Here is a 21,537-nt window from a genome sequence, read left to right on the forward strand (position 1 = left end):
TGTGTATCTACCAGGAAAATATACGCAACGTAGTACGGGCGTAAGATACTTTCCTCCAAAAATTTAATATTGAAAAGAGACAGAAATAACTAATATATTATTTATCAAATATGGAAAAGAATGAGACAAAAGCATTTTGTTAAGAATAAAGTGAGTCATAACTTATTGATACTGTTAAAACATATAATATATATTTATAGAAATTAAATGTGTAAGTAAGTGACAAAAACAATGTCGAAATCAGTTTCTTTAATTTTTTCTTCATATAGGTACCATTATTTAAAAAATACTCAAGAATAAAAGACGAATATATTTAATATACTGTTGATGCATTAATACAGTGATGTAACTCAAAGAATATATTCAACAGTTGCTGGAATATCTTTTACTGCAAATTTTTTTGGTGTTAAAAAAGATGCAAGCCAGTTTAACATTCTAAATTATATTGATTAAGGTGAATATATTAAATGATATGTTCGATGGGTATACATTATATAAAAAGGATACACATTTTCTGTTATTTCTGTATCTATTATACTTTTCAAAATATATTCCCTATAAAATTTTTCTATTTCTTCATCATATTCATTCCAATCTAATGTTTCATGAATACCATCTTTTCCGTATCTTTGATCATAATATTTATAATGTACCTAAACAAAATAAAAAAAAAACATTAACATTAAACTTCTGTATGACTTTTAGGATTAATTTAAAATTAAAATATCTTACAAAATGTAAACTTAATCCTAAGCCTGGTGCAACTGGTACACATATTTTTTCTACTGAAAATGCCTCCTTAAGGATATCATTTGTTAAGATTTTTCTAGAAATTCCTATTGCTATAGTCACCATCTTTCTAATTTGATGTAGCATAAAACTTTGCCCCTTAATTTCTAATACTGCAAATTCTATATCGTTTGCAATAAATGTTTCAATACAACGAAAATATATTATATAACGTCGAGCTCTTGGGTCTAACGGCTTTCTGTGAAGAATTTAAAAAATTAAACATTTTTTAATTACATAATATTCTATTATTATGTAAAACAACGTACATTCTCGATGTAAAATTATGAAAATTATGTGTACCCTCTAATAATTTTAGAGTTTCATTTAAATCATCAAGCATTTTTGCACTTAATCGAAATGCATTATATGGTTCTCCATTTATCGTAGAAAGTTGTTGACGTCGTATATCTTCATCTAATACTTCGTCTTCTCCAAGTTTCAAAAAGTCTGGATTTTCAGGGGCCAAAGCAAATGTTGGAAGAACATATCTATATGTTCTAGCATCACACTGATTCTTACTATTGAATCCTTTTGTCACTCTTTTTATACCAAATACTCTAATATCTTTGGGAAGATGTTTATTTATATCTTCTTTATTTACATCATGTGCTAGAAACAGCAATTTTTTAAATTATCAGATGATTCTTTACTTTATGTTTGATCAAAATAAATTTTAATTGTATAATTTTCAAAACAAGGTCATCATAATTGAGATAGCAATTAAAATCAAAAACTTAATATTTAACTTACGTAGTTTTAGAGAAACAATTTGTCTAACTGCTGAAACACCTTTATCTGTACGTGCAGCTCTTTGGAACCTTAATTCTCTTATATCTTCAAATTGGGGTTTTGTAATAAAATTAGCTTCCAACAAAGCAGTTAACAAACTCTCTTCTATAGTTTTTGTACCACGGTTTATTTGCATACCAAGATAATTTTTACCAAGATAACCCAACAGTATTACAAAGTTTTTTCTTTTAACTCTTTGTACTGCATCTTCAGTTTCTTCTACCTTCTGAGCTTTTGTAGCAACTTCATTATGTTCACCAATTACTTGTCGTTTGTTTGACTGATGAACTTTAAGTATATCTTGTTCAGCACTATTGACTTGGATAGACATATTTTTATAATAAATGTTATCTAAAACTAAATTCATATACTTAAAAAAACAATTAAATCATCATTATTATTATACATCTACACTAAATTTAATGTATTAGTGTAATGAAATTCTATGACTAATAAATATAAATTTTATTTTACTTACTTTTTTATATATAAGTATACATTAAAATAAACCACTTACCTAACTGAAATTGTATAGAATAGATCGATTTAAACTTATTTAGTAAGCGATATGTTGTACCACAAAACATTTGAGACGAAATGATTCTATATATATATATATATATATATATATATATATACAGCCTTATACACACGTTTATAACCTATAATATAACAAATAATATGAAACATACAGTTATCTTACATGGATTAAACGTTGTAAGTGTATTTACAAACTATAATAAAGTTCAATTTTCTTGCAACAAACAATTGCACATAAACATTACATACATTTCAGGATAAAAAACAATTTAGTTTTTCATTGATATTATAAATACAACTAGTTTACGAGTATGTATATATATATTATATGCAGTAACTAAAGAGACAAAAGACTAGAATGCTATTGTTCTCGAGGGGTCATGATTTTGGGATTCCAGGCACCCCCAGGTGCAGTTAGGTCTGCATGTATGTACAGAGCACGTCGGTATGTACAATAAAATGTACCTGTTTTACCATGTAGTAAAATTAAAAATTATGTACGATATTAACGCGTAAAAGTAATAAAAACAATAAATTTCGGTAGTTGTAACAATAATTTAATCAATAAATAATTGCAAAATAAAAAATTATAATTAAATGAATTTGAATTGAATATTATAGAACTTGAATCGAGGTAATCGACTGCGCAGGCGCAGAGGTGAAACGTCACGGTTGCGCGCTCAACCGCTGGAGGTAGCGCACGCCGCAGCCTACTCAGTCTTATTGCGGCCGCCGTCGGGTTCGGATCTAACTCTCATATAATGACAGGTGCGCGTCCACGCTTGGATTATTGAAGCATGTGTTCATATATGGATTATTTAAAGTGATAGTGCGGCTGCAGTTTAGAATATGGGACACGCCCCCTGATGACGTCACCTATTTTTTTTTTGTAGCTTATCACACAAGGTGTTCATATATGTAGACCATAAGTGCCACAAATTTTTTTTAAAGCGTCACAAGCGACGAAATTTCTGTTACACCATTTTAGTATTGAAATTGTTATTTTATTAATTGTTACTGATATTAGGATGTTTTATAGAGAACGTGTCCTTAGGATTGTAGAACGTCATTAGGATTTTATAGGTGGGTCACTCTCGTAGCTACCTCCACGTGGTGTGATCTGGTAATCGGTATCGTCGTCTGAAAATTTATCAGAAGATAGTTTTTAGAAAACGATACCGAGCTAAACGCTACGATTTCGGTAACATAAAGTAGTAACAAATTTTTTGAGCAAACACACTTAGATGTGCAATAAATTCATCGAGCTTTTTATTTTTCTCTGATTCTTGTTTTCAAAAGGATCCCTCAATTCTTCAACCCCTTGTTTAGTTCCTAAAATCATCGTCCTGAATTGTAGAATATGGTAGATATCGATTGATAAAAATGAAGTTTTAAGTTACGTCGATATTGCAGAACGTGCGACAATAAACTATGGTTTATACGATAATAAGTCACTTTTTTTAGTAGATGGCATTAGTACCGACCGGTCGATAAGTCGTCGAGTAGTTTGCGCCGTTTTTGTAGAGCTGGCGCAATGGTCGAATCTGAAACTACTTTTTTATCGGCGGAAGAAGATTTAATTTTGTAGTAATAATCGTAATTAAGTTTTTGAGGTATTATAAAAGACGCATAGGTCATCTCCGAGAACTTTTCTTTAGAAATTAGAATAGAATTCGAGTAATCTCATTTTCTTTTTGTTACTATTATTTTAAGAAACAGGCAGTAATGATACATTACAGTCGTAATTTCGTTTGATTTTCTATTTATTTGCAAAGAATGTTTAAATAAAACCATACAGATGGAAAATTATTGTATCAATATATTTCTTTACAACGTTTACATAATGTATATTACTGTATATTACTGCTTGAGTATCGCGGGTAACACGGAGTAGTGTCTGTCCAATACTGACATATACTACTTACGATTTCGAAGTCTGTACAATGTACATTTATTCGTCAATATCACAGAACTTCATAATCGAACATATTTGTACAACACTCTACATACATTGAAAATATCCTTTGTAGAATTGACGCTTATCACAATTACGCAATTTTTAAAATACTATTATTTACATTAAATATAAATCTCTGATTACTGAACAAAGTATAACTTAGGAAGAAGATGAAACGTTCTCGCAAGTGTTTCTAAATATATTCAATTTCGGCGGTAATTAACAGCCTTGTAACGAAACATTTAAAATCACTTGATAAAATTATTTGAAAGTATTAATGCCTATATGGAAATGAAATGAAAAATATGTAAATTGTCAGCTATCTCATTACTTCGGAGAACGTTAGTTAGCGAGAACCGTAATTAGAAATGAGTAGATAAAAACATACTGTCAAGAATAAATAAATTCTAACACGTGGGCTCCATGGGTGGTGCCATGGCGTTCATTTTAGGTGGTCGACCAAACCCACGCGTACCATCTGGACCAGATGGCATTCTCGTCACGTTTTCCGGCAAATGAGTTAACGCAATACCGCTGTTACTTCTAGGTCGACAATATCCAGCCTGTTCGGAACCAGATGAACATAACGACAATCTCCTAACACCCACGTCGTAGCCGGAATCTCGGCTGCAAGCGGATAGCCTTCTTATAAAGGGCCCGTAATCCGCGGATCCTCGACGACTAGAAGAATGATAGCAAACACCGTTGCACTCGGAACCGGAACTCGAACAGCAGGAGAAACGTCGATTTTCCGGGTAGTAGTAGTTCGGTGGGAAAACTGGGTGGTAATAACCGGTGTCGGAACCAGAGGAACAGGCTGAGTAGCGTCTACCGAAGCTTCCGCTTTCTGAACCGGAACCTGAACCCGAGCAACTAGACAGGCGACGAAGGATGTAGCCATTTTCTGAACCTGATACCGAGCATGCGGACAATCGGCGGGATAACCATGCCTCTGGTGATGGGGGTCCTGTAACAATCGAATTCGTATATCGTAACATTATTCAATTCAATGACCTAAAAAAGTAAAAGTTAACCAAAGTACACCTTTTGATTCGGCCAATTTCAATTCTCTTTTTTCACCATAGAAACAAGATTATAAGAGATCATTTTTAACGGTACCTTGATAATGATTTCCCGGATAAGGGTGATAGGTTGGGTAGGTGTGAATTGGTTTCTTATGCCTGGCTCGTCCGTCTTCGGGCTCAGATCCACTGGCGCAACTCGATGAATTATAAGTTTCCTCTTTGGCCAGTCTTGTCAGGGTACTTTTCTTTGCTGGCTGTTGTTTTTTCTTCTTATCGCCAGATTGTTGCAACTCGAACACCTTGGCATCGCCCAAGGACATTTGTAAAGCAGCACGAGCAGATGCTGAATCCGTGAACTCGACCATGGCGCACTCCTCGCTTGCCGCCAATTCTGGCCTCTTAGCTATCGCTTGTCTTACCTAATTATCAAGAGACCAAGCGTTCTTGTTAATTGCGATCGTCACAATTTCGAACAATTTGTTATATAAATGAAAGAATGAAAATTTATGTTACCTCGGCTGGTGCAGGATGACCTGGTCGAAGAACCCTGATGAGAGCGATCTCTCCGCATGGCCTGAATATTTCAGCCACAGACTCGACCGATAACTTCTCCACCGGAAGTCTAGCAGCTAGAATCGTTCGCGATGGGGTGGTTTGATCGAAAGGTGGCAGAGGATCGATCCTACGGATCTTTGTACCCTGCGGATTCACTTGAAGTTTCTTAGATTTTGCCAAAGCTGCACCGACCACTCTCCAATCTTTGCTAAGGTGTTTCACTCTTTTGAAACTCGAGATTAGCTTCAGAGACACGTAACCCTCCTTGTTCCTTTTCACGTGTTTCAAGAGGAACGCGTCTTTAACGATATTCTCATCGGAAAAATAAAACTCCACTTGGGTACATATTTTCTCGGTCAACTCGTCGCTCGGTGGGACAAAATCGTCCGCCTGAGTGCTCTTACTTTCTTCGATCGACTTCTCCTGCTTTTGCTCTCTAGAATCGTTGACGACCGTGTCCTCCTTGCAGTCTGCTCCCGAATCGGGATCAGAACTTATCCGATTCTCCGTCGTATCGTTCAATTTTCTTTCGCTGCCCGTACTTCCACAGTCGGATAGATCAGCATCCTCTCCTTTGGAGCCCCTCCGATCGAACGAAAGACTGACGTCGCTGTCCACAGAAGAAATACTGTCCCTCGTGTCGGATTTCTTCATCGGCGGTGGAGAAAATATCAAACTGCCCACTTGGTCTCTTGACTCCTGTTGAACGTCCACTTCCTCCATCTTTCCACGAGTATAGATATTCACGAAATACGACCAAGATCCCGATCGTTGGTTGAAAAACACGAACCTCGATCTCTTGCGTTTATCTTTCAAATCAATCCATCAGGAAATTTATTTTCACTCTTAGGCTTTCTTGTTAAACAAACATCGTCTATATCGAATAGAATCGAAGAAATTCTCAAAGAGGAGATAACCGAGTATCCTTTCCATAAACAAACGTTTGAATTCGAGTTGCCTAGTGGTTTCTTGTCACTGGACCGATACGTTTGCCGGCACCAAATCAAATCTGCAGAGACAAGCCAGCAGGTCTATTAAACGAACCCGATTGTGTATTAAGGTTGTTTGGAGAGGGAAAACGCGGAGGACAAATGATGGTAATGGGGGGGACTGTCGTAGGGTTAAACGAGCAATTGCAGAAGGAGGAAAATGAATAAAAGAAAAGATTAAAAGAGCCGATCTTCCCGTTCTCGTTGGGAACGCATGCTCGTTCGCCTCGGAAGGGGAGGAAAGTGGGGGACTTGCGCGATTCGTGACAGTTCAGGGAAGAGTGGCCTTCCCGAAGGCGCGTCCACTTCTTTAAATACTTTCGCCCGCGGGTTGCGCATGCGTGATTATATCATTCGTGGTAAACCTACCCTGAGGTCATGACCTTCCTAAATACCGGTCAAGAATGAAACATCAGGGAAGGTAAGAACCACCCGAAGGGCACTTGATCAAAACCTTGAGAAATTAAAAGTATCGAATTTGAATTAGGTTCGAATGGACCAAAGGAATTTCAGATGAAATAATTCTTTTCTTTATTTTTTAACACCCTTCTAGAAACCGCTCACTAACAGCTCGCGTAATAAACAATGTTATAGAGAAAATAGGGCATCGTTTCTTTACTGAAGTTTATAATGATTCACATAAGAGGATAACAACATTGAGCGCATAACAAAAAGTTACCGATCTTTCATTCAAGGGTAATAGTTCTTTACACGTGACATGAAATGTAATTAACTTTTATATAAAAAGGAAAAAAGCAAGCTTGAAGATGAAATTTTGTTATTGAATATTGAGGTAGATAACTTCTTTCTGGCGGTTCTTATTTTAATTGATTTAATGTTGATTTTAACACTCACCATAAAAAATTCTTCAGTATTTCACATAAAACAATTTCACGAATCATTCGGAAGAATTTGTGAGTTAAGAAATAGGAAAATAAAAATATAGAACTAGAAGATCGACGCGTACTCTTCAACCACTTGGATCTTGTCTGGGTCTCTCGCGGAAGCCGGGATGTCGAGACGACTGCTACAGGAAGGAAGGATTTTTTTTTTTATGGCGGTGGTGAACCTCGGCAACCTCGAAGAGACCCGACGGGCTTATTCACAAACGCTTCGCATTGCATCCGGACGCTGTCAGAATAATAAGATATAGGTCAAGTGCGGCTGGTACCATGTATGGCCATACCTGTAGCGGGGAAGGTTGAAGATACACGCGCAGGTTATCGAATTGAAAGGGTTTGCAAAAAAAGTATCCGTAATCAACTCGAGTATTATTTAATATTTGTTTCTTTAATTAAATATTAACATTTAAATGTACAGGATAAGGCAGGGTAAAACGTAACAAAATATTATCAGAATTATTAATGATAATGAAAAGTGTAGTTAGGAAAGATTGAAGTATTTTAGGGTGTTTCATTTTTTTATATATATAAATGATGTCAAGGCCATTTTTTAATACTTTTTGCGCCGAATGTTCCCAATAATTGATCTACATTCCTTTATTATTCTGTCAAAATTATTACTCTAAAATATTGATAAATATCTTAGGGACATTGTGAAATATTTGATAGGACTTTGCATACAATAACCAAATTGATGATGATGAATCATTGAAGGCTACGTACCAATTATGGTCCACGTATTCTTCCATCGTTTCCACTTTCATTCTCCATTTTTATATTTCATTAAATTTTAACAATAAATACTTGAAGAATTGTGCAACAGTGGTCAGTTTTATATAAGGACGAAAAGAAAAGTAATAAAATATTAAATGTACCTAACAAAATCAATAGTATTGTGAACAAAATTGGATTAACATTTACATAAAAGTATTTAGAGCTTTGGTATATAACTCTCGCGGTATGGCTTCGTATATTGCGTAAGATATCGTTCCAAATCTTTCGAAAATGTCGCGTCCAAGCAAAATCTTTTATTCGATCGTGTGTATAAGTTTACTTTTAATTAATCACACGCAATTACATAGCTGGTTAAAAGAGAAACCAGGACGCGAACGCTTAGAATCGCGGATCTACCGAGGTCTCTAGGAAGGATCTTAGACTTGAAAGGTCTTTTCATTGATACACGCGTCCTTGTTGATCTCAATGTTCTTAAACAATTCAAGAAGGCTCGTTCTTCTTAAAAAAATTCTGCGTCTAATTTTATTGAAAAGAAATACAATAAGAAAAAGAGCATGTTTGGAAGAACATAAGATTCATAGGAAACCCTCGTTTTGATTTCCAATCAAACTAGCAGTGGGAGGATGGTAACGTCGATAATTAATCTTAGACATTGATTGATTATTATATGGGTACTAGCGTATGGTACAAAGTGATAGATGAAAGTGAAATAACACGTGTTAGCTATTTCGATCAATCGTAACTGGAAATAAATGCCCCGAGGCATTCGCCAAACATTCTATTCGGTTATAGCTAAATATCTATATCTATATTATGTATTGTTATTCATCGTTACGAAGGTAAAATCAGTATTCCAGAAAATTTCTTTATATTATTGTGGCATTATAATTTGTTTCAATCGCATAGTTCTCGAGGGTATCGCGACGATTTCCCGCCACGGAGGGCGGCGATTCCCTGAGGCGATTCTTGGTGTTTGTCGTTTTATTCTACTCGCTGGAGACAGGAGCAAAACGCGAACTGGGTCAGGGCAGCGCACCAAATGGTTGGATCAATTTTATTTTAAATTTATCAAGTCCGCTTCGGCTCCACGGACACGTGTGATCAGTTCAGATTTGCAGACGGTGCATACCGATTAAAATGGTACCTTGGCTATGTAAGACGAAAAACAAGCAAACGGTACAAATTTTTCACCATTGTATTATATCGATTCGTAAAAGGAAATCGCGTAATATATCACACTTAGGACGAGGTCCGTTGTCCTTCCTTTTTTTATCAAAGAAACATTGAAGTTTCCAAATACATAAATCTTTCGTGTGATTGAACGATTTATTCTTTTTATGTTGCTCAGACAACCGTGATCACAAGTAACAGATCATCTTCGATAATCACGTACATTGTATGTTAAAATTATATCATCAGTGGTTGCATAAAACTATTGCTCTTTCGATTAATTGAAAATTTACATTATGTCATCGATGAAAATGTAAATCATGTTTCTGTATAGAGGAAACGACTGTTTTCTTGTTTTTCTTTCATATTAAGTAAAAGAAGGACATATGTGTAACAGATGAAATAGCAGACAGTGGAGAACCACTGAAACTGTGTGAGTCAGACAGAGTAAGGTCCAGTATAAGGCCCTGGGGTGATTCGCCTAGACGGCCATGACCATATTACAGGCCAGAGGCCCCCAGTTCTAACCAGTAAACTTACTTCCAGTAACAATTGGCGAAATCGTTACCGGCAATTCGCTTGCCATGATAAAAAAAAAACTGTTAGTTACGTTCATCCCCTGTTATTGCAGATTAATTCTATTATCTTTTATTAATTTATAAAAGTTAAAATGATTAATAAGAACAAGATCAATAAGAATTCGAGAGATTCATATATTTTATACATATGTTTATTTACATACGCAGACTTACAATCCATTTACATTTACAAAACTCTGCTTTATTTCATTCACTCTAGATATTAACAATTTACCGTCAGCGGTACTGCGGACAGTGTTGTTTTATTATTGATCTTGAAATATCTGCGTGACCTGTTACACACAAAAAATCATTTATATACTATTATTTATAAACAAAGATTCTATCAATATTACCTAATTGTAGTTCTATGTATAAAGCCAACATTATTACATGTATGGGTACATCACAATCCGGACCTTTGGACATCCAAACCTGGAAAAAAATAGATTATTAAAATGGCTTATTTATAATTCTGTTATTCGTATAAAAATTTGAAATTACCTGTTTTAAAGTTTCTCCTGATTTATCCAGTTCACCGCGAATTGCATAAGCTACAGCTAGGTTGTATCGTAATACAGCGATGCCTGTAGGAACTGTCGTCGGATACCACACTGTAGCATATAATTGATAATCAGTGACTGAAAACTATAAATAATGATTAATAATTTTGTAGCACTAGTTTAAAAATAATTCTTACTCTTTATGGGTTTTGAGATAACTTCATCGCCTTTATCTTTGTCTTTATCCTGAGTTTCCGGAAATGGTACGAAAGTATTCAAATCTTGAATATTTTCTGGCTTTAGATATTCAATTGCTTCACTAATTTTATCCATAAATATCAAACTTTCTGCCGCATATAGATTTCCCAGCATTCTATATGCACCAGGTAATTTATTGATATTTAACAATGATTTAGCATGTTCAAGCGCAATAACGTAATCACCAAGGCATAAACAAACGTATGCGCTTGCAGCCAAGACACTGATTCTCAAATTTAATGCTTCAATGGCTGTAGCTTGTGACATTAAAGTTGAATGTTGGGTACCTAAATTATGACCAGCTGTTAATGATAACGGCACTGTCTGCGAGTTAGCAATTGTTGCCACTGGTACATTAACTTCATTATTATTTGGTAACAAAAATAATGCATTTTTTAGACATAACGATGCAAATTCCAAAGTTAATTGCGGAATGGCAGAAGGGAAACCTTCAGGATGATATTTTACATCTTTGGAAAGAGAAGAAGCTAAAATAATTTTCCTATAAATTCCAGTACCAACAATTTTCTGTACTAAATCTTTTCTTCGTTTTGGAATATTAAAATCAACTTCGTTGGTCTGGAAATGATACGAAAAATAATTTATTTTTGAATACCAAGTTGGAATACAAAGATAAGATACACTTACTGGTTTATGGCAATAAATACAGCATTCTGCAACCCTTAACCATAGTTTAGGATTATTATGAAGTTTTTGTGCAGCTTCCATGAAACAATCAAAAGCAACCGAAGCTTGACCTGCATGTAATAATGACACACCCAAACTGTACATCAACTCATAATGCCTATTTCCACCAAGTGTGTACAATGGTTGTGTACATAAAGGATCTAAGTGGGAATAATCTCTTTAAATTTCTAAAATTTTTGAAGATAGAGCTGTAAAATGAAGCCTGGTTATTACAATTACCGCTATCTTTCGTTTGTACACTCTCCATTGCGCACCTATTTTCATGTAAAGCTTTTCGTAAATAAAAGCACGCTAAATTCGGTTTACTCATAGCAAGATGTATACATGCCATGTTGTTATAATACAAAACAGCAGAGGACTCTCCACAAGTTCTATAAGCAATATAAAAGTAATAGAAATGTATTTATAATAATTCTAAAGGTCAATGTAAAATAATAAGTAATGTAACATACTTGAACTCCACATTTTCGGATGTTACAGAATTTAATAATTTCACAGCTTTTTTGTAATTTCCTCTTAAATATTCAAGATTAGCTTTTAGAAAAACAGTTGATATATTCTGAAAGTAAAAATAAACATGTAAAAAAGGATAGATTTAACAAAATTTAAGATGAAATATAAAAACATCATATTATCTTACTGCAGGTGTACCCATGGAAACTAAGGTTTTCCATTCTCTTTTACATAGTTTTAACTGATGTGTCATAAGATATATTCTAGCTTTACATTTTAATAGTTTTATTTTAAATGCATCTACAGCTGTATCAACTTCTTTTTTCTGTTCTTTTTGTTCTTTTATAGATTTCATTATACCTTCTTTATCAACAGGTGCAATTTTGGAATTATCTGTAGATATAAGTTGACTTTCTATGTAATTAATCAAAGACAAAGCCGCATCTGGTTGTTTTATTGCTATGTGCAACTCTATAAGAAGAAGGCATACTTTATGTGCTAATGATTCTTCTAAAAAAAATAAAAGAACACACTTAACATTATCAACTTACTTTTTTAACAGAACTTGTTATAAATCTTTTAGTTTTACATACCCATAGGTTCTATAAAAGCAAATAATCTATTCATAATTTGAAGTGCAGAATTATATTGTTTTGTATGAAATAGCAAAACTGCTTGATTATATCTCATAACACATTTTTCAATGTCATCTATAGTTTCTGTTGAATCTGTTGTAGACATTTGTCCACATATCGCATTTAAACTCTTTCTTAATACCTCTGTCTTTTTCAAGTCATTTTTATAGCATTCTACTATAACTTTATTGTGCATTACTTTGAGATCTTTTGGCCTAAGGGTTTCTAGTTTATTTAAATATGACAAGCAACTAGTATATGCTCCTTTCTGAAATTCAAATAGTGCATTTTGAGCCAATTCACGTTCTTGCTCTGTGATAACCACAGGTCCAATATCTTTATTTTGTACTTCAGATGTTTCAGCCATTCTTATTTATTAAACAATGATGTTTATCATGTCATAGAACTTTATGTAGTTCCTATAACGTTTACTCGCAACAATTTAGTATTTAATAATTCTTCAAAACTTCACATTTGACATCTGTAGAGGTTATATCAAGGTTAAAACACTACAGAAAATGTTTGCTTTGAAGAAAATTAAAATAGTAACAGTATTAGATTGCTATCAATTCAAAGTAATTCCTTATGTATCTTAAATACATTAAAAGCTAAAAGGCTAGGCTTTTATACTCATTATTCCTTTGCCAAACATTGTAACAAGTCAACATATTATTCAGTACCCAACAGTTCCCTCTGGATGTATCAAATTTAGCGGGAAATATATTTATAATAGAATATGGCGAATAGAATCATTGGCGCAAAGTTTAAACTCTCTCTCTTTCATATGCATATTACGTAATATATTTTCTTATTCATGTAATGAAGCGATGGAGCCGAGTATTTGCTAACCCAACGCTCAACGCGCTTCACTTAATTTGTATATTTTTCTCAATTTATGAATCTGTTGTGTTTAAAAATCTGACAAAAATTGTTATATACGTAAGACCCAACAATTTTTATGCCATTTTTTATTAATTACCATCTACTTTGAAAGGGTGCAAATGGTGCAGCTAGGGTTGATAATTGATACATGACTTATGCATATGTATTTTTAAATAACAAATAGAGGAAGAATTCTTCTTCTTTCTTTCCCATTAATCAAAAGAAACCTAATACATATATACTTAAAGCTTAATTAGATTAACATGTGCGATGCTGACTTCAGAAATAGAAGTGTCCCTGTATACCGCAACCATTTAGCGTCGAGGATCGCACACGCGATATCGCGTGAGCGGTAGTGAACATATTAAAATCATATTAAGAGTTAAAGTAGAACATCCTACAGGGAGTTTAGATCACGCAATCAAAGTAAAACATTCATTAGTTAGAATAGAATGCACAGTTTCTGCATAACATTAAACAGGAACAGTTAGTTCATGATGAGAAAATGGATTAGAGAAGAAATTATGTTTTCTAGGATTTTTTGGTGGTAAAATTGCCAATTTTTAGACCTTTGATTGTCATGAATTATCTGAAGGTTCTTATTATAAGACACATCGTTTTTAATTTACTGGATATGATCTATTGCATAATGTGCAAAGAACTTAAAGCGGAACTATGTATGAAAGTTTTTTATTCTTGATAGCAAGTTTCGGATTTTCCATAAAAGAAATAGTAAAGATAAAAGAGAATAAAATAAAGGAAGGAAGATAAAAGAGGGGAAAGTAACGTGGTTAGTCAAGCTCTACAAAGAGAGGAGTAAAGAGGAAAGCAGAGGAGAGGAAGCGAGCCATTGCGCCATCAGGAAGTGGCTCACTACTTACACGAGTGTAGTTAACCGAGTACCGACATAGAGGTTTGTTCTCATTCCGCGACAAGCAAATTTAACGCATTGAGATAAAGGCAGAATATATGTATATAGGGTGTATCTATCAAAGTTGTAGGTAAAAAAAAAGCTTAGGTAATAGATTCAATGATTAGAAATTCGCGAATTAATTACTTTCGAGATATTCAATTCTTTATTTTCTAAGTTAAACTCTTTATACTATTACATTGTATCATAGAATGTTAATGTAATCAGTATTTGAAGTATCAGTAATTTACAGGTGATTTTGGAAGGTATTATTTACTCCTCCATACACAAAATGCATCATCTTTGGATTCTAAAACTAAGTACCTTAGTTTATGAATAACAAACAGTTGCACGGGTACTATAACATTTGTTGGCTTAGGTTCTAGATTTTATTAATTATTTAATAATAACAATTATAACAATGTTATTTTATTAATAATAAGTGCGAATAAATAAAACAAGACGTATAATAAAACAAGACATCAATCTATTTAATATAACGGTTATGTCAATAATTTAAAATTATATTTACTAAACGTCTATCTGTAATTCTATTAATTTACTGTTTTCATTCACCGCGCATTTATAATCGAAAGATTATCTGATAGTAGTAACTTTCATTGTGAATTTCTTATCAAAGAAGTAAGCATGTATTACGTTTCGTACTTTATTAGTTACGATTAGATTGATATAAGTAGTTGTATATACTATAGATATTACATTATACTGCATTTGTTTATTAATGGAGATATATAGTATGCAACGTGTTATCTACACATTTCGTTGTCTTTTACTATATCAGTGGCAAGTAATTTCTTAACATAAATATTGTTAGATTAATAATAAATATTATAGAGAACTATTACACATTTTCTAACCTTACTTTTATTCTGTGAAGGTTAACTAAAATTTAAAGATTATTAAAGCTTTTTTTTAGAATTTATTTATTTGCAAATTGTTAAAAAATGGGTACATATGTAGCGAAATACGGCCCTGCTTCGAATCCATTCACAGAATGAATGAACCGCCTCTTCATCTGTTCATGTAGTCACTCAGTAGTGTCATGGAGGTAACATGGCCGAAGAGACGCGCCTAGTTCGCGTTGAAGAAAGATTAAAGATTAAAATCGGTACGAATATTCGTTAGAAACACGATTCAACGGCAACATAGAACTTGGATATATTGCATGATGTGCAAAAATCATAAGAATATTGTAATTTCAAGAAATCGTACACGCGTGCTACTATTCGTTTGGGATGTCATCTAATTCGACTCACACGATTATTATTAAGTTTATTACCAAAATGTAAAGGCATTAATTTTACAATTTACGTTATGCTCTCGTTTAGTCAATCAACAGTTTTGTTCTGCAATTATATTGTAGTAATACTTCTAACTTTTGGTCATTTTTAATGTACGCGTACATTCTCGACTCCCACGCATCGTTGTCCCTACACGAAATATATACTTAACATTAAATAGAATTAATTGTATTTATTAAGATGCCAATATGTAATTATTATTAGATACAAAATAATGATAAGGATATTAACGATTAGTAATTATAACTTTTTTTGTGTTTATTGTTTCATTAGAAAATGTACTAAGATTTGTTTCACTCATACAATATCAATATCAACATTAATGGTATGACAGTAGAAATTGAGTAATTATAAAAGAATTAAATATTATCATTTGCCCGTGTGTTTTGTTACATGTTTTCACATAATTCAAGATATTTTATATTGTTTTATTTTACATTACTTACTGATATAAGTAAAGATCTATGTTATTTTTAATTAATATATATTTTTTTAATCAGTTTTAATCACTGTTACCATTCACAAAGATACAAAACTCTGTTTAATTTATACATTGAAGATATATATATCAATTATATTCATCTTTATATAATATATTTCATGTAACATCTAAAAATTATTAATCATGTTTAGGTGAAGTAAAAAATTTACAAGGTAGAAGTCATGGATCTCCTGGTGCAAGAGATGTATATTGTACATTATCTCTTGATCAAGAAGAAATATTTAGAACAGCAACAATGGAAAGAACTCTCAGGTGAATATAAAAAGTATTACATATTTTATTAAGCTTTTTCTTGTTCTAAAATGTATTTATAAATGTTTATTGATACAGCCCATTTTTTGGAGAAGAATTTCAATTTGAAGTACCTAGAAAATTTCGTTATCTTGGCATTTATGTTTATGACCGGGATAGGCATTTAAAGCAAGATAAAATTTTGGGCAAAGTGGCAATAAAAAGGGAAGATTTAACTAAATATCATAATAAGGAGCATTGGTTTCCTTTGGGACCAGTTGATGCAGATTCTGAAGTACAAGGTAAAGCACATTTGGAACTTGCTCTTCAACCTCAAGTTGGACATGCTCAATCTAAACTTACAGTAAGGTAAATTATACTGTGAAACATGTATTAAATTAATTTTATTAATAATTACAATTAATATGCAAATAGTAATTTCTTATTATTATTTATAGGGTTATAGAATGTAATGACTTAACTCTTAAAAATGGTGGCTGTGATCCATTTGCAACCGTGACAGTCATTTATAGCAATGGAAAACAGATATCAAAACGCACAAAAATTAAAAAAAAAACGGTGTCTCCATATTTTAATGAAACATTCACCTTTGAGGTAGAAATGACATAAATTATCATTATATAAATGTTTTATTATGTGATGTATGATTTTGTCTATACTTTTAAAGCCAGAAATAACAGAATCCAAAGAAAAGGATATTTCTCAGTGCCCCATAGAACATGGGGAAGTAGGTGAAGTAGTTGTTGGTTTATGGCATGCATCCCCTGGTATGGGAGAACAACCAGCCTTTCTGGGTGAAGTTAGGATTACTTTAAGAGGCCTACAAAAACAGCCAACTAATGCAACAACTGCATGGTATTTATAACATTTATTTTTAAGAGATTGTTGCATTTTAGACTCATGAAATTTTCATTATCTTCTTTATTAATAGGTATTTTCTACAACCTAGAGCAACAAAACATCGTCCAAATAAAATTTCTAACAGTTCTACTCCAGTTGGTGTATTACCGGATTTAGGATCTCTGCGATTAAAAATCCATTATACAGCAGATCATGTTTTCCCATCAGCAATGTATGATAAACTTAGGAACTTGTTATTACAAAGTGTCAATGTTCATCCAATCACTTCTTCTGCTGTTTATATTTTGGGAGAAATAGTGGCAAGCAAAATGGAGGCTGCTCAACCATTAGTTAGAGTGTTAGTACATTATGGGCAGTTGGTTTCTGTAATGCGAGCTTTAGCTAGTCATGAAATTTCTAAATTAACGTAAGTAAATTACGTACAAGTGTATTTGTAACAAACAAATTTGACCCTTCATATGTAATTTTTGTTAAAGAGATCCAACAACAATATTTCGCGGTAATACATTAGTAAGTAAAATGATGGATGAAGGTATGAGATTGGCAGGTTTACACTATTTACATAGTACACTTAGACCAGCTATGGAACAAGTTTTTCTAGAAAAAAAACCGTGTGAAATAGATCCAACTAGAGTGAAGGATGCAAATACGATTCAAACTAATTTAGCAAATCTAAAGGTATGTGACAGAATGAAGATTTCTTTATAATTTTATTATTGCGATAAATCATATAGTCATATAATTAAATAGGAATATGTGGAAAGAGTTTTTACTGCTATTACAACATCGGGTGTGCGATGTCCACCTTTAATGTGTGAAATGTTTTGGTGCTTAAGAGAACTTGCAGCAACACATTTTCCAAAAAATAAAGAAGTAAGATATTCAGTTATTAGTGGATTTATTTTTCTACGATTTTTTGCTCCTGCAATATTGGGTCCAAGACTATTTGACATTACAACTGAGCAAATTGTAAGTAACTTTTATCGTAATACAGTACTATCAGCAGTTTAGTATAAATCTACTAATATGTTATTATTATAGGATTCTCAGACTAATAGAACGTTAACATTAATTTCCAAAACAATTCAGAGTCTAGGAAACTTAGTAAGTTGTAGAGGTGGAGCAGGTAGTGTTTGTAAAGAAGAATATATGGAATGTGTATATAGGTACATAAAGATAAAAATTATATCAAATTTATTTTCTAAACAATCAAATTTCATGCGTTCTATTCTGAATCAATTTCGTAGAGAATTTTATACCGAAAGGCATATCCAAGCGGTAAAACAATTTCTGGAACTGATTTCAACTAGTAGCAATAGTGGTATTATGAAACAACGACCAAATACTCAGCAAGAACAACCAATTATTCTAAAGGAGGGGTATGTATGCTAGTTCATATCATTTATATATTTTCATACCTTTTCATGTTTATTTTTCCTTTGAACTTGTTTATGAATTTTCGTACTTAAATATTTTCTCGTACTAGTATATTGTCATGCTATTTTATTTATTAATTACTAACTTTGATGAGATAAGCTTAAATAACAATATTTCGATATTTATATATACATAATATTAATGCTAATAGAAAACGTTTCTAACAGAACATATTTCCTCTTCATGCATACTTCTGATTGTAATAAGAGGTTTGTAGTGATGTTATCATGATACAAAACTTTTGATATAAATTTGTAGCTGTGGTATTTAATTACAGAGTAATGATAAAACGAGCGCAAGGTAGAAAACGATTTGGGCGTAAAAATTTTAAACAGCGGTACTTTAGGCTCACTACACAAAATCTAACTTATTCTAAAACAAAAGGTAAATACATGTACTCATAAAAAGTGATATGTCATCTTAGTGAATATTTTATCATTTAAAACATGGTAAAACGTTTTATAGGAAAAGAACCTTTATGTAAAATACCGCTCGAAGACATTTTAGCTGTGGAAAGACTTCAAGAAGATTCTTTCAAAATGAAAAATATGTTTCAAATTGTTCAATCACAACGAGCATTATATGTTCAAGCCAGTAATTGTGTGGAAGAAAAAGAATGGATTGATATTCTGACAAAAATTTGTCGTACGAATAGTAATCGTTTAGAGAAATACCATCCGAGTGCATACATTAATGGTCATTGGCTTTGGTATGTTATGCGATATCATTTTAATATAATATCTCTTTCAATCATTAATAAATATTGATTACAGTTGCAAAGCAGTGGCTGAAATTGCTCCAGGATGTAGTGAAGTGTCACCGGCTATAGAAGCTGGCTTACGTATGGTCTTAGATCCAGCTCGAGATTTGCAACGGATACATTCATTGATATTCACAAATATGCCGAGGCTTGAAACGCTAATGAGTGCATGTGAATGTCAAGCTGTTTATGGAGCTAATGACATGTGTATTATACCAGGTGGTGGATCTCCTATAGAGGATGTGCCTTCGTGTTTTAAAACTTTAACTGCATTAAGAGAAGCTGCATATGCTTTACAGCATGAACATAGAGCCTACTTTAGAAGACTAGCACGCGACACTAAGTATGGAAGCAAGTAAGTTCATTGAAACAAATTAATCTTATGTATGCAACAATCAAGTATTTTTCAAGTACATACTAGTGACAATTTAATAATAGAATGTTTAAATAACTATCTAGTAATAAATTGTTTAGAAGTTAAATTATTTCTAAAATGATTATATTATTTTTGCTTATAAAATTATATAATCGTTTTAGGCAAGCTCCAATCGGGGATGATAACTACCTTCACTTAGCCGCTAGAGCTGGCTTTGAGAATCAGTTAACAAAACGTGTGTATGAAACAGACAGTTTAAATCAACATTATGTAGAAACTGATCATTGTTATGATAGCGGATTTTCTAGAAAAATAGAAGATCAACCGTACGATGAAACATTTATAAAATGTTTAGATTCTGACTCGATACATCGTAGGTATGATAATGAAACTACTTTTCTACGACGGTATGAAAATAACACCGATGCTATTAAAAGTATACAAAATGATCTCAATCAATTTGATTATAGTTTACATAATACGTTAAGGACAGATAAGTCAGAAAAAAATGCAAATTTAGAAAACAATAGAAGATTGGATTGCTCCAGTTTATTAGCAGCAGAGGGAATTAATATGTCTGATACATTATCGAGAAAAATAGCAGCTATAAGTATACCAAAATATTGAGCGAATCCATAGTAACGAAATAAGTCCTTCAATTCTTTGAATAATCATCTGAACCATTAATGTTTTAATTCATTAAAACATTATGAAGATCTGTTCTAATGAAATCTAAGAAATTTTCTTTGTATGTTTCTGGCTTTCTCGTACGCGGTTTAAATATTTGCATTCAATAGTATCTCGAATCATTAAAAGTAGCAAAAAATTGTTTATACAATAAGCTACTTTTTTATAAGGAGAAATATGATGACTGACTAAAATTTCTTACATGATTATTCTTTATAGTAGAGTATTATATTTTTACTGTTTCTGTTTCATCATACAGAATTAATTACTTAACACTAGAACTTCGAATATTTTCTTTTATACTTAGTGATATTAAAAAACAAATCTGAGAAACAAATTATTTAATTCAAAGAGATTATAATTTACATTTTATGTCAAGATGTTTGAAATTTTAATATTATTAGAATTTAAAAAAAATGGAACAATATCTTTTTATTACTACAGTATTCTTGTTGATAAGGAAACTCGAATGTGTCAAAAATTTAAACGTATAAATTTGTTTAAATTAAACTTTAGATGATCTTGTGAGGTTCTGTTATTGTAAAATAGTAATTTAATGTAAATACGTTACGTGTTTTAGTGGGTTAACGGAATGTTCGATAAGAAAGAGCAATTACTTATATGAAAGGAAGAAGTACGAAAATCCTATCCTAGTAAGGGAATTTATAGATCTTAATTTTTTATTTAGTTAGTTAAGTATAATAAAGAATATCGTAATGCCAATTTCAATTGTTGTCTCGCATCGTAGTAATAGAAACAGACTAAAGAAAACATTATTAGTATACAGTGTTTCTTCAAGATGCGGACCCGAATTCGTGCTACTTAAAGGGTAATACTATATGTTTTAACAGACTACAATATAATTTTATATCATCAACTTTAAAAAGATAGTTGAGTTTAACATATACACGTTGTTGAATTTATTTTTTCATCAACTATAATACAGTAGTAATAAAACA

At 32.4% G+C, this 21,537-nt stretch overlaps 4 protein-coding genes across 8 annotated transcripts; 1 reads left to right on the forward strand and 3 right to left on the reverse strand.

Moving 5' to 3' along the window:
* Window positions 1-297: 297 nt before the first annotated feature.
* Window positions 298-2,460, reverse strand: LOC114873773 (tRNA pseudouridine synthase A). 2 transcript variants are annotated; one of them, XM_029182440.2, is made up of 7 exons: window positions 2,371-2,460; window positions 2,099-2,243; window positions 1,543-1,938; window positions 1,059-1,401; window positions 733-988; window positions 508-653; window positions 298-435 (listed from the first exon to the last, which is right to left on the reverse strand). In XM_029182440.2, the coding sequence occupies exons 2-7, from the start codon at window positions 2,166-2,168 to the stop codon at window positions 351-353; spliced, it is 1,296 nt and encodes a 431-aa protein (XP_029038273.1). In that variant the 5' UTR covers window positions 2,169-2,243; window positions 2,371-2,460; the 3' UTR covers window positions 298-350. The 2 variants fall into 2 exon arrangements, with proteins under 2 accessions (XP_029038273.1, XP_029038272.1); XM_029182439.2 differs by having other exon boundaries at window positions 2,313-2,417.
* Window positions 2,461-3,920: 1,460 nt separating this feature from the next.
* On the reverse strand, window positions 3,921-6,921 carry LOC123988342 (la-related protein 6). The gene is made up of 3 exons (XM_046288025.1): window positions 5,617-6,921; window positions 5,198-5,522; window positions 3,921-5,045 (listed from the first exon to the last, which is right to left on the reverse strand). Exons 1-3 carry the CDS (start codon window positions 6,379-6,381, stop codon window positions 4,486-4,488), a joined length of 1,650 nt encoding a protein of 549 aa, XP_046143981.1. The 5' UTR covers window positions 6,382-6,921; the 3' UTR covers window positions 3,921-4,485.
* Window positions 6,922-10,168: 3,247 nt separating this feature from the next.
* LOC114873817 (CCR4-NOT transcription complex subunit 10) lies at window positions 10,169-13,276 on the reverse strand. Of its 2 annotated transcripts, none has more exons than XM_029182541.2 (9): window positions 12,548-13,276; window positions 12,142-12,464; window positions 11,954-12,060; window positions 11,721-11,872; window positions 11,442-11,641; window positions 10,733-11,372; window positions 10,537-10,646; window positions 10,389-10,467; window positions 10,169-10,325 (listed from the first exon to the last, which is right to left on the reverse strand). In XM_029182541.2, the coding sequence occupies exons 1-9, from the start codon at window positions 12,954-12,956 to the stop codon at window positions 10,270-10,272; spliced, it is 2,076 nt and encodes a 691-aa protein (XP_029038374.2). In that variant the 5' UTR covers window positions 12,957-13,276; the 3' UTR covers window positions 10,169-10,269. The 2 variants fall into 2 exon arrangements, with proteins under 2 accessions (XP_029038374.2, XP_046143987.1); XM_046288031.1 differs by having other exon boundaries at window positions 11,715-11,872.
* A 2,134-nt stretch (window positions 13,277-15,410) lies between these two features.
* On the forward strand, window positions 15,411-20,935 carry LOC114873779 (GTPase-activating protein). 3 transcript variants are annotated; one of them, XM_029182452.2, is made up of 16 exons: window positions 15,411-15,510; window positions 16,337-16,457; window positions 16,536-16,805; window positions 16,895-17,051; window positions 17,125-17,312; window positions 17,389-17,724; window positions 17,795-17,996; window positions 18,069-18,287; window positions 18,360-18,484; window positions 18,566-18,697; window positions 18,923-18,964; window positions 19,033-19,139; window positions 19,221-19,464; window positions 19,529-19,870; window positions 20,053-20,268; window positions 20,362-20,935. In XM_029182452.2, exons 1-16 carry the CDS (start codon window positions 15,456-15,458, stop codon window positions 20,516-20,518), a joined length of 2,913 nt encoding a protein of 970 aa, XP_029038285.1. In that variant the 5' UTR covers window positions 15,411-15,455; the 3' UTR covers window positions 20,519-20,935. The 3 variants fall into 3 exon arrangements, with proteins under 3 accessions (XP_029038285.1, XP_029038283.1, XP_029038284.1); XM_029182450.2 differs by having other exon boundaries at window positions 20,053-20,935; XM_029182451.2 differs by lacking the exon at window positions 18,923-18,964 and having other exon boundaries at window positions 20,053-20,935.
* The last annotated feature ends 602 nt before the right edge of the window (window positions 20,936-21,537 follow it).

The sequence above is a fragment of the Osmia bicornis genome, chromosome 11 (assembly GCF_907164935.1).
Source record: "Osmia bicornis bicornis chromosome 11, iOsmBic2.1, whole genome shotgun sequence".
Taxonomy (NCBI): Eukaryota; Metazoa; Arthropoda; class Insecta; order Hymenoptera; family Megachilidae; genus Osmia; species Osmia bicornis.

Coding starts and splice junctions, on each gene's coding strand:
- LOC114873773 (XM_029182440.2), bottom strand. CDS start 2,168: ATGTTTTGTGGTACAACATATCGCTTACTAAATAAGTTTAAATCGATC. Junction 1,402..1,542: donor AATTGTTTCTCTAAAACTAC/GTAAGTTAAATA, acceptor TGCTGTTTCTAG/CACATGATGTAAATAAAGAA. Junction 654..732: donor TAGGATTAAGTTTACATTTT/GTAAGATATTTT, acceptor TATTTTGTTTAG/GTACATTATAAATATTATGA.
- LOC123988342 (XM_046288025.1), bottom strand. CDS start 6,381: ATGGAGGAAGTGGACGTTCAACAGGAGTCAAGAGACCAAGTGGGCAGT. Junction 5,523..5,616: donor GTCATCCTGCACCAGCCGAG/GTAACATAAATT, acceptor CTTGATAATTAG/GTAAGACAAGCGATAGCTAA. Junction 5,046..5,197: donor TCCGGGAAATCATTATCAAG/GTACCGTTAAAA, acceptor CGATTGTTACAG/GACCCCCATCACCAGAGGCA.
- LOC114873817 (XM_046288031.1), bottom strand. CDS start 12,956: ATGGCTGAAACATCTGAAGTACAAAATAAAGATATTGGACCTGTGGTT. Junction 11,873..11,953: donor TCCGAAAATGTGGAGTTCAA/GTATGTTACATT, acceptor TATTGCTTATAG/AACTTGTGGAGAGTCCTCTG. Junction 10,326..10,388: donor ATACATAGAACTACAATTAG/GTAATATTGATA, acceptor TGTGTGTAACAG/GTCACGCAGATATTTCAAGA.
- LOC114873779 (XM_029182450.2), top strand. CDS start 15,456: ATGGCCGAAGAGACGCGCCTAGTTCGCGTTGAAGAAAGATTAAAGATT. Junction 15,511..16,336: donor AAGATTAAAGATTAAAATCG/GTACGAATATTC, acceptor AATCATGTTTAG/GTGAAGTAAAAAATTTACAA. Junction 16,806..16,894: donor CAATCTAAACTTACAGTAAG/GTAAATTATACT, acceptor TATTATTTATAG/GGTTATAGAATGTAATGACT.